Source organism: Giraffa tippelskirchi, chromosome 1 (assembly GCF_054371585.1).
Source record: "Giraffa tippelskirchi isolate mGirTip1 chromosome 1, T2T-mGirTip1v1.2.pri, whole genome shotgun sequence".
Lineage (NCBI taxonomy): Eukaryota > Metazoa > Chordata > Mammalia > Artiodactyla > Giraffidae > Giraffa > Giraffa tippelskirchi.
In genome coordinates, this window is record NC_137275.1 from 49,400,804 (window position 1) to 49,413,491 (window position 12,688).

Consider the following 12,688-nt stretch of genomic DNA (forward strand, 5'->3'; position numbering starts at 1 on the left):
AGTATAATTTTAGAGTAGCTTTTTGCATTTTTACTGAGCTGAAAATTGATATATTTGACAATTGTTACTTGAATATTTCTGATTAATGAGGCCCTTAGAGCTCAAGCTGTTTATGCAATTTCATTTGAAATGTATTATAAGTAGTATACCATAGATTATTATATGAACTACTCCTAGTGATTTTCAAATTCTTCTTTTGAAATAGAAAGCTTTTCAAAGGAAAATAAAGGTTAAAATGTTGAGTTGAAAAGATTTTTTACTCCATTTCTCTAATTTTCATCCAAAGAGACACTATTACCCACTTTGCTATTACTTTCTTCCCCCACCTTTTTCCCCTGTCAAGTCTTTCTTTTTCCCCTCTGGTATTTTAGCCCTTAGGTCTCAATCAAGACTATATGCACTACTCTTCATTCCCAGTAGTGAGTAGAAACTATGTAGAGAGTGTAAGAAAAGACAGGCTCTTTTTCTGTAGCCAAATCAAGCCTTTCTTCCTCTGACTCAGCAGAAGCCCTGGTGCAGCAGACAGGGCAAGAGAAAAGGAAAATGTTCCAAACACCATTTAAGAATTAGAAAGTAAAACTGGGAGATTAGTTTTGAGGGTTTTATCTTTCTTTTGGGGAGTAGAGAGGCTGTTAGCACACTTTAAAACTCTGTGAATAAATCAAACTTAAATATTATTATCAGCCATTTACTTCCTGGCTTTGCAAAGAGTACAGATAGATGTATGTACAGGCACATACATACATACACACACACACACACACACACACACACACATGCTATTAGGTTAGTGCAAAAGTAATTGCAGTTTTGCATTGTTGAACTTTGCTGTTTGATATTGGAATACATTCTTAAATGTGATTATGTTATACATTATTTTAATGTGCATTTATTGCTTTATTTTTTTTGCTAAAGACATTACTTTCTGTGTATTTCATATATATACAAATTGGGCTACAGAGTTTTGCCTCATCCACTATATTCACCTGACCTCTTGCCTACCACTTCTTCAAGCACTTCAGCAACTTTGCATGGAAAACTGGAGAAGGAAATGGCAACCCACTCCAGTATTCTTGCCTGGAGAATCCCAGGGACAGAGGAGCCTGGTGGGCTGCCATCTATGGGGTCGCACAGAGTTGGACACGACTGAAATGACTTAGCAACAGCAGCAGCAGCATGGAAAACACTTCCACAACCAGCAAGGGACAGAAAATGGTTTCCAAGAGTTCACTGAATCCAGAAACACAGAATTTTATGCTACAAGAATAAACCAACTTATTTCTTATTGGCAAAAATGTGTTGATTATAATGGTTCCTATTTCAATTAATAAAGATGTGTTTGAGCCTAGTTATAATGATTTAAAATTCAAAGTCTGAAACTGCAATTAAATTTCTCCCAACCTGAAGTGAAGTGAAGTGAAAGTAGCTCAGTCATGTCCCACTCTGCAGATGGTGACTGCTGCCATGAAATTAAAAGGTGCTTGCTACTTGGAAAAAAAGTTATGACAAGCCTAGACAGCTTATGAAAAAGCAGAGACATTACTTTGCCGATAAAGGTCCGTATAGTCAAAGGTATAGCTTTTCCCATAGTCATGTATGGATGTGAGAGTTGGACCATAAGGAAGGCTGAGTGCCCAAGAACTGATGCTTGTTGGAGGAGACTCTTGAGAGTCCCTTGGACTGCAAGAGAATCAAACCAGTCAATCCTAAAGTAAATCAGTCCTGAATATTCATTGGAATATGATGCTGAAGCTCCAATACTTTGGCTACCTGATGTGAAGAGCCTATTCTTTATAACAGACCCTAATGCTGGGAAATACTGAAGGCAGGAGAAGGAGGTGACAGAGGACAATATAGTTGGATGGCATCACCGACTCAATGGACATGAGTTTGAGCAAGCTCTGGGAGATGATGAAGGAGAGGGAAACCTGGAGTGCTGCATTCCATGAGGCCACAAAGATTTGGACATGGCTGAGGAACTGAACAACAACAAATATATATATGTACATATATATGGATATCTATGTGTATATCTATCTATATATGTGTTTTTAAAGTGAGGAAATAACACTATTTAAGGGAAAATCTTCAAGATGTATACAAACTTTTAAACTTTTTCTCTTAAACTGCTGAGAACAAGGTATTAGGTGAAGAATTTTTTTTTCAGATAATTAAAATCAATTTTGGAGAAGGAAATGGCAACCCTCTCCAGTATTCTTGCCCACAGAATCCCATGGACAGAGATGACTGGTGGGCTATGATCCATAGAATCACAAAGAGTCAAACACAACTCAAGTGACTTTGCACACATAACAGGCAAAGTCAATTTAGTCACAGTCCTGCTTAGTGAAAACTTCAGAAAAGTTAATTGAAGGTATATAGGTTTTGTAAATGACTTTCTAGCATACATTTCCATACCCTTCCCCCATTCAGAGAATATCTTGTTCTCTAATAGGAATCCAGCCGTAATCATGTTGTCTATTGATCCTGTAAATAACTCAAAAGAAATTTTATTGATTCCTAATCTTCTCCATTTTTCACTCATATTTTTCAGGATGTCAAACTTGGGACAATTTGCCTCTGACTTTTACCAATCTAATTACACCATTGATAATCAGGAGCAGACTTGTAATGATTCTAATGCCTGTGGAAATCTTTATGGATCTAGAAAGTAAGTACTTGACATGGAGAAAATATGTTCTCATTTTAAAAAGTCATAACATTTTGACATGGGGTTTCAGGTAGGGTGGTTTCCTTGGGGGAAGATAAACCTCTCCCCATTATTTCTCAGTAAAATGTCCAAGAAGAAATGTCAGGAAAGGGCAGGGAAATGAATTCAGTTCTCCATGAATGCTTTTTATTGCTGCAGGCCCATTTATAGGTGAAGGGCTTGTCTCCTCTTTTCAAAATATCACTTAACAGGGAGTGTGAATACAGGCTCTGGGCAAACAAAATATTTTCTTTTTACCTGATATTTTCCAGGACACTCCTCAAGAAACAGCTTTTATTCAATTTAATAAATATTTATTTAGTGCCTGCTTGTGTGTCAGGAATTAAGGAAGGTGCTACAAACCCCAAGATAAAGAAAAAATCTGTAATCTTTTCCCTCACAATATTTAAAAATTTATGTTGAAGGGGACAGTTAAATATGCTATTATAATGCAACGTGGAAATTCCTAAATGAAATCTAGATATACATAATTCAGAATGTGTTAGCTATTTAAGTCGATAGTTCAATGTGAGTTAAAAATAAATTTAAAGATGATTAAGATTTGGGATTTATCCTTTACTAATGCCCCAAATTGGGCAGGTAGGATTAGAAGAATTTGGTTTAAGTTCTGGCTCTAGCATTCATTTTTTGTCTCATTAAGAAAGACAACGTCCCTGACTGTCTTAAACTGAGAAATAAGGATATTAATTATGAGTTAATAATAAGTTAATTCTCTACCTCATGAGAATTATCTGAAAAGCAATTGTGATAATGTGTAGGAAAGTGTGTGTGAAGGTAAAACCATTATAGAAATGTTATTTTTTTCATATAACTATAGTTTGTAGAGGCAATGGACACTTTGTTTGCCAAGTCACTTAAACATTGTATTTGGTTATACAGTTGCTTCTTTAAACGTTCTTCTATGGGTCTAGATTAGTGAAAGGTAAGAAGGAATACAGAGAAATTAAAGAACTTTTCCAAGGTCACATAGCTAATAAAAAATGAGGTTAGCCTACTAGCCATAGGGTGTTGGATTAGACCCAGAACTAAAGTGGTCATATAATTTATTGTAAAATCAAGACATTTTGAGAGTAAAATGTGTGTTATTGGTAACAATGTTGATACAATAAGAATAAACTGGATCATCTCAGGAAAACTGGGATGTGTGTTTCTTATGCCATTCCAACAAGTTTAGGGAAAAAAACTTCATAGCAAACATTTCAAATGTATTAATTCTTGCAGTTTATTTTTCACACACAGGTAAGTACCTTGAAAACTTCAGAATAGAGAGGAAAAAGAAAACAGAATAAATACAACTGGCAGTGGTGTCTCTTCTGTTCCAGCTATACCCAGGACAATCTTGACATTGTTTGCATGGGCTGATGACTCCTACAGACACAGGCAGATACGTGCTGTTTTCACAAGCTGTGTCCTAAGGGCTACTGCTGAACTGCTGCTCTAAAGCGATAGGGAAAGCCATTGGTTCATAAGGTTTTCTTAAAATGGTTAAGTATCTGGAATTTTATCTCTTTTATGCCCCTAGTTTGTGTTGTCTAGTGTTAGTCAAGTTGCCATAAGAATTTCTTAGAATGAAAAAAAATCCATGCATCTATCTATGAAAGTGAAAGTGTTAGTCGCTCTGTCATGTCCCACTCTTTGCGACCCAATGGACTTTAGCCCGCCAGGCTCCTCTGTCCATGGGGTTTTTCAGGCAAGAATACTTGAGTGGGTTGCCATGCCCTCCTCCAGGGGATCTTCCTGACCTAGGGATCAAACCCAGGTCTCCTGCATTGCAGGCAGATCCTTTACAGTTTGAGCCATCATATCTGAATATTACCAGGAAAATTAAATAAATTTAAAATATTTATAAGGAAAATAAGGGAGAAGGAATAGGCTGTCTAGAATTGGCTCATTGCAGAATTCAACAACGGAAAAAGAACTTTATTTCATTTATGATTTACAATTTGCAGTCAGGAAAAAACAGAAAAGTATGTGATGGCACGGGAAGTAGTTTGAGCATGAGAGTATTACAAGAGGGTAACTCAAAATATATAATCCGCATGAGAGCTATCTAACAGGATTTTTCAGCTTTGTGCTCCTGTTTTATTGAAAGAATCCAATCACTTGCTGGTTTCTTTTCTCTTTTCTCCAGATGGAACAAGCACCTGGGTAGGGTCTGCAATCTGTGTTTTCAGACTAAACAAAGCTAAAATGTCTGATAAAATAGAGACAAAGCTCTCTCCTTAATCAGGGACTCATACTAGAGCCTTCTCTTCTACCCTACCCCACCTTGTCTTCTTTTTCCATTTGATCGCCCATATCAACAGAAGTTGAGGTGACGAGAAGATGAAAATTAGTATAACCAAGTGAGGACAAGTTATGATTACATCATCAAGTTGATGGCTTAGCCTACTTCAGATGCTTAGCATTTAAATCCAAGTCCTGATTTGAATGTGGTAACCTCTAAATTCCAACCCATGCTTCAAGTCTCAGGAATTATAAAAGGGTATATTAACTGTGGTACTTTTATGAGGTACATAAAACGTGGAGTCAGGTCAGTGATTACTGGTTTGCATCAAATGACTTGATATTTGATCTTTTATTCGTACAGTGAATAGTTCAATTAAAATATATCCCAAATCAGAACAAGATGCTGACCATACTGGCAAAAGATATAAGAATCCAGTAGTAGGTTATAATCAATATATCTATTTTTCTCTTTCTGCCCCCTGCCCCATCCTCTCCTCCTCAATATGAAATCACATCAAAAAAAACTTATTCTGCTCAACGAATGGCATTGTGATCTGAAGCTGGTTTAATGTGTTTATTATGAATAAATATATTTGTATAAAGTTTTCTTAGTTTAATGTGGAGTTTTCTCATTAAAAGATTAACTATCCAGTCATTCAGATAGGCATTATTTCCAATGCTTGCAGCCAATTATCTAGGCTGTATTTTCTCACTGTAGTTTTCCAGTTTTTGAAATGAGAAATCTCTTCCGATTATTTAGAGTAATAAATTGTGGTTTCTGCAGAAAGGTGACAACAACTGGAAAACTCCCTTTAAAAGTTTCAGGAGGCCTTCAGCAAATACATACTGAATCAGCTATTCTGAATCCCTAGAGAGCTTCCTCTAGTGTTTCAAATATAGTTAATGGCTCTGTCAATGCCGCATAGCTATGTGTACCTGCTGACTGAGCCAGGATCTGGGCATGTTAAACAAGCAAAACCCCTGGTCACCATATCCTAAAACACACTGCCATCTAACTCACCCTGTACAATCAAGCGTACTTAGAATGTCTGTTTACTGGCTTAACTGGAGACTTGTATAGATTAAATGTTTCTGGGAGTTCAGACTAAAATTTTTTAACCAACGGATATTTTTGTTGTCATGCTATTTCAAGGGCTTACTTGGTGGCTCAGTGGTAAAGAATCTGCCTGTTAATGCAGGAGATGTGAGTTTGATCCCTGGAGAAGGAAATGGCAACCCACTTCAGTATTTTTGCTTGGGAAATCCGATAGACAGAGGAGATTAGTAGTCCATTGGGTCGCAAAGAGTTGGACACCAATTAGTGACTAAACAACAATGCTATTTCAAATGATCTGTTGCAAATTTTGAAAACTTTCATTGTCTCAGGTTCCTGAAGAAGTATAATGTCACCCAACTGTGTGAAAATCACACATATTTGAATGTTAGTCCAAATGTGGAGATGGACTTAACAATGAAGTATGCTTATTTGATGGTATATTCCTTACCACCTGATTTACACTCCAGCTTGCCATACGACACTGGGAGTCACTGCACCACCCCCATTCCCCTGGGATCAGACTGACAAAGGAAAGTAGCATCAATCGACCATCATGATAGAAGTCTATATAGTTTTGGACTTCCATCTAATAAAATATGTAGCTAGTGATCATCTGATGGCACACAGAAAACTGACTACAAGAAACATAATTCTGCAACCACAGAAATTATAATTGAGTCACCTAACAGTGATCTTCTGTCTTCCATGTTTACATTGGAAGGTGAATGTTAAGTCCTATTGCTACAGAAACAGGTAAAAACATTTTCCCCATGGAGGCCATGCTATACCTCAACACGATACCATCTAAGTAAAGACAAGTCTCTTCAGGCTGGTTGGAATTGTATAACCCCAGCTATAGGTGGTGAAAGGGGGAATACTGAAGAATTAGTGAGCACTCAGAGGGTTTGTATATGGACCAGGTATGGCCATTGCTTCATGGGTTGTGGATAGAAGTCCCGGCATGCGTATAGTGGAGATTCTCCTGGTAGGAAAACACAGGTTGGGTGGTATATTATGAAAATCAGTGTGGGTGGTGCAGGGGAACCGAAGTGCGGAAAAGCTAGAGATGATCAGCACAGAAGGAATACAAACTCTTGGACTCTGATTAATGTTGTTTTCTATGAGGAAGTGGCAGACTGGAAAATGACTACTTACAAATATAGAAGATGCTGTTCCAGGGAGTGAAGGAGGTGTCTAGAATGCTTCAGAGTCAGTCTCAGGAAGAGAACATACGAACACTTAGCTAATGTTTATTGATTGCTTCTTATATGCCCAGCACTAATCTAAGTGCTTTTTTTATTTCAGATAATTTAATTCATAATAACATTTTTAGTTCTATTATTGTCCTCATTTTACAGATGAAGAAACAGAGGCATGGGAGGTGAAACAGTTTGCCTAAGAGTATAAAATTGGGATTTGAATGCAGGCATTTGGACTCCAGAAGTCCTGTTTGCTAATCACTCTACTTGGTTCAGAATACATCCCACCATGGGACTATCGTTACATGCAGAAATATAATATGTAGAGTCAGAAGGTAAAAGAAGGGAAATGTGACCAAAAATGTTGCCAATTATTCTAAAGGAACTTTTTGCAGTCACTTCACAGTTGTTTGAAATGATTTTTAGAAGAGATGCCTACTAACAAAGCTAATGTTTAAATCCCACCTGCTAGATAGAGTCCAGTGTTTATTTTGGTCTAGTTCAGTAATTTGGAATAATGTGTTGGGTTTTAAATCATCAAAATTTTAGTATTTACCTTCCCAAAGGGCTAACTAAGATGCTCTGTAATCAAGGACCATTCTTTATGTTTCTTTCTTTTCCTTTAGTTAAAAACAATTTGAAACGACCAAATAACGTTGTAGACTAGCCCGCATTTCTTCCTTCCATTCTCTAGCTTTAAGAAGTTATTTACTAAGATTGTTTTTCTTACATAAACGGTAAAATAAAAAACAAATAAAAGCACAATCAAGGAAATATTGAAACATTATGTTTTGACAAAACTAAATCGCATATTTCAAAAGAGGAACAGTGAAGCCAGCTATGAAAGACTTTTAGTCAGGGACTCAAAGATAATTTGATTGGAAATAACTGTCTGGGAAGGGCCAGAGCTTTTCTATGTCTGGGGGTCTATTTCTGTTTTGTAAATAAGTTCATTTGTTAGATTCCACATATAAGCAATATTATGTGATATTTGTCTTTGTCTGGTTTGCTTCACTTAGTATGACTGTGATTTTTTTAATTGCTATTTGCCCAGATTTATAGGGAATGTCCTATTTGGTGATAGTCCCTGAAAATCAGTGGAAAAGCAGCATCATGTAGGGAGAAGCGCCCTGCTCAGACAGACAGCTTCAGTTCACTGTCCAGCACTTGAATGTTATTGTGTGTTGCCAGACAAGTCTTTCAGTCTCCATGAATCTGTATGTCTTTTTCTGTAAGATGAGATTAAAACTACAGTTTTTACTTTGCAGATATTAATTATGTGAGAAAATGTGAAGTGTCCAACACATTGCAAATAATCAGTACATGTTAGTCAGTATGGATCATTCTTGTAGAGAGTTTTCTCACAGCTAGTTACTTTTCTTTTTTTGTTTGTTTGTTTAGGTTAAACTTCAAGCAAGTTAATTTTTTCATGGATGAACAGTCATAAAAACCAGGAGACATTGTAAAAGGAAAATTGTAGTTTCCTTCCTCACTTTATCATGATGTCCCTTTCTTAGATGTATCAGTATCAATATTTTCCTTTTTCTAGACAACAAGCCAGTGAGCAGCCTCAGCCTGCCTTTGTCCCAGCAGAGATGCTCGTGTCATCGGGTTGCACAGGACAGTTTTTTCAGCCAGCATCCAACCAGGATTATTATTCACCGTCTTCTTACATTGATAGCTTTGATGAAGAGCCTCCTTTACTAGAAGATAAGTTAAGGAAGTGCTATTAATGTGTGTACAGCTTGAAGAATAATAGCAATAATCAGCACTTAATGCACACTATAAGCATGCTGCATATAGTGTTTTATATGATTGTTCCACATATAAACTAGAATCTTCCAGACAGATACATTTAAACCAGTGGGAGTTTGTCTCCTGTTTGTGTGGGGAAAATCTGAAGTAGATATGTGCTAACACTATGTTGGTATTGCAGTTTTTAAATGTTTCTTCACTGTTTCTTAGATGTGGACTCCCTGGCCATCTCTAGACAACAGTGAACATCTTTGGGCAAAGTAATTATATAAAAGTAACCACTCTTCCCACCCAGTTAATGAAGCTACTTTATAGCAGCATGTTTTTACTATTTTCTGCTATGCTTGCCTGGGGGCAACAGGGATAGTTTATCAATATTCTTTTTAGTTATCATGGAGAAGTGAGTTGTTTTTTTTTCTCCTTCCTGGCTCATGTGAGCCCCCTCATCTCATCTAGGTATGACTAAGTGAGGAGGAATATGATTCCAGTAAGTAGCACTGCTTGTGGCAAGGAAACCTGGGGACCCTTGCAGATGAATGTTTCCTCCAAAGATTTCAGGGATCTCCCACCCATTGATTTTTTTTTTATTTAAAAATTCTGCCAATTTATATCTGCTACTTGTGTTCCTATGGCATGTCAACATGATGCTAGAAAACTAAAATTCAAGGAGATTTAAATTTGAGAGCCAAGGAGAAATATTCACAGGCTAACTGCTCTCTTTTCTATGTAGTCCAATGAAAACAGATAGGTTAACATTCCCATCAGAAGATCATTGTTTGGACACAGCCAGCCACCTTATATTAAAGGATTTTTCTCTCTTTGCCTTAAAAATTAAGAAGAGGGTAAAGATTTAAACTATTCAGAAAAGTACAGAGAATTATATAATCAATTTGTTGGAACTCTAGAGGCCAGTTAAATTTTTGCATCTTTTATGCTTGACCATGCATTCTAAGTTGCCTCTACATCTGGTACCTAACACCTGAAAGTTATAAGCTATTTTCATTAGGCATTTGCCATGACCCTGCCAACATCTCTACTTAAAACATAAAAAAGACTTATCAATTGTCTAATTATAAAAGTAATCTATATTCAAAAATAGAAATTTGGAAAATATAGAAACATACGAATAAAAATATAAAAAGTCACTGAAAATTTTGTTTCTGAGACATGACTATCATTAATGATTTGATAATATTTATTCCAGTCTTTATTCTATTTTCTATGAATATATATATATACACACTTAAAAATGAAATACTGCCTCTCTTTGAATATATATATTTATAAATACTTAAAAATTGGATCATACTATGGATATGAAGTTTTGTATTTTTTAAAGTTACCTTATATCATAAGTATTTTTATCTTTGCATTCTTTAAAGTCATTAAATATTATTTGAAAACATGATCTATTATATACAAGTGCAGGCATGGTCAGTCACTAAGTCATGTCCAACTCATTGTGACCCCATAGACTATAGCCTGCCACACTCCTATTTCCATGGGATTGTCCAGGCAAGAATAGTAGAATGGGTTGTCATTTCCTTCCCCAGGGGATCCTCCTGACTGAGGGCTCAAACCCATGTCTCCTGCACTGGCAGGCAGATTCCTTACCACTGAGCCACCTGGGAAGCCCATTATATACAAATATCATAATTTAAATCTGGCTCAGCAGTAAAAAATCCATCAACAATGCAGGAGACACAGGTTCTATCCTTGAGTCAGGAAGATCCCCTGGAGAAGGAAATGATAGCCTGCTCCAGTTTTCTTGCCTGGAAAATCCCATGGACAGAGGAGACTAGTCTGTGGGGTCGCAAGAGTCGTACACAACTTAGTGACTAAACCACCACCACAATTTAAATCTTAAACATTGTTCCTTTATAATAGATAATGTTTTGGTGAACATCACATTAGATAACTTTGACCTGTACAGAATCTGTCCTCAGGATCGATCTATAACGTTGGGACTGCTGGGTCAACGGCATTTACACTGTCAGACTCATCTGGAAAAATGATGAGCCAATACACCTACACAGTAGAATAGTAAATGTCTTTGTTAATTTGATAGGCAAAAAAGGCAAAAAAATAATACTTTTTATTTCTTGGTTACTAGAGAAGTTAGACTTTCTGTTCATGTTCATTGACTTTTACTTCTTTCTGTTTTTAAAGTTCTTTGCCAGATTTCCTATTGGAGTCTTAAGACTTTTCCTTGCTTTTTTTATTTATAGAGATATTTATATGGTAAAGATATTTATTATTGTCTGGAATATGTATTTCATGCTTTTTTCATAGATTGTGTTTGTCATCTAATTTATTTATGGGATATTAGAACATACAGATGTTTTAATATTTATGTTTTCAACCCCACAATATTTTTCTTGTTAACTTTTTTTCCAATTATTCTTTGTTTAGACTATATTTCTCTAGCTCTAAAGCCAAAAATAAATATTATCTTATAGATTCTTAAATTTTTGAATTATCTTTTTGTTCTGGACTTAAATTTTTGATTCATTGAAAATTGTTGTAGGTTAGTATGTGAAGTAGAATGTAACTTTTTTATGATTAATCAATTTTTCCTATAATGTTTATTTAATATAATCTTTTCTACTTGTCTCAAATACCTCCATTATGTTATTCTAAACTCTAATACATTCTCCTATGATGTCTTCTCAAATTTCAAATAGGAAATGTATTAGATTTCCCCTCCTCCTTTCTACAGCTCAGAGAAATTCCTAGAATTTTTTCTCTTTGTGATTATACTCACCAAATATATATTGGAAATGACAGTACCTAATATAATTTTGCATTTTGAGTCTATGAAATTTCTGGACTCTGATCCAATATGCTCTTTAGGCAGGGTGACTTTGTGAAGCCTCAAGCCTTATCTGTCTAAAAGGTATAAAAAGACCATATGCAAGATTTCTAGGATAAGATGATAACTGACATTTGCTAGTTTTTATTAGCATACACCAAAACAACCTATAAAATTATGAAGCTATAATAATTACCCCGTGCACAAAAACATGCTATTTGAAAAATGTGTTTGTTTATTCCTCAGTTTGCTGTCTAAAAAGCTCGCTTTCGCTTGGTTTTCTGTAAGAATGATAACTTTTGCTATGTGATAATGTGCAATCAATGTGTTAACAAATGCATCTTTATAAATAATAGTCAATTCAAATCTGTCAGACTAGAAAAATTACTGTGACATTTGGTATTTATATTTGTAGCATAGCCTGATGTTCATATTTGAAAGGCCAGTGCCACAATTTGCATAGAAAACAAAGATATTAATTCATTTTTATAGCATATATATTGTATACTTTACTACCACTAGATGACAGCAAAACAATAAATTTTGCATTCAAATTTCATAACAGTTTCATCTTTTTTATCTTGTAAAATAAGGTGTTATATTAGAGTACTACAATTGATAAATACATATAGTCTCATTTGCATACCATGTAATAAATTTTAAAACAAAATATTATGGAAATGTATTTTGGTAAAAAACACATAAGATATTTTTTCTTATGAAAAAATTTATTAGATCTGTGTTCATTTACTGTTTCATGACTCAATGTTGAAACGTGCAAAAGTTAATTATGCCGTTAAATAAGTGCCTGAAATCAGTAACAATGTCTTGTAAAAAATTTTCATCTGGGTTTCTTCAAGCATAATAATTACACTTTTTGAGGAAAGTTATTTTGAATTAAGTCA

General features: G+C 35.4%; 1 protein-coding gene across 3 annotated transcripts in view; it reads left to right on the forward strand.

Annotated features, from left to right (window-relative positions):
- YIPF7 (Yip1 domain family member 7) overlaps window positions 1-12,688 on the forward strand; it is a 75,506-nt gene that overhangs the window by 12,916 nt on the left and 49,902 nt on the right. For 2 of the 3 annotated variants that reach the window (XR_014062670.1, XM_081522002.1), the window contains exon 2: window positions 2,555-2,671. Coding sequence is in view for 2 of the 3 variants with exons in the window: in XM_081522002.1 (XP_081378128.1) it covers window positions 2,632-2,671 (40 nt within the window). In the remaining variant the exon portion in view is untranslated. Of the gene's footprint in view, window positions 1-2,554; window positions 2,672-8,765; window positions 8,925-12,688 lie in introns of all 3 variants that reach the window. The other variant, XM_081521905.1, reaches the window with a different exon arrangement.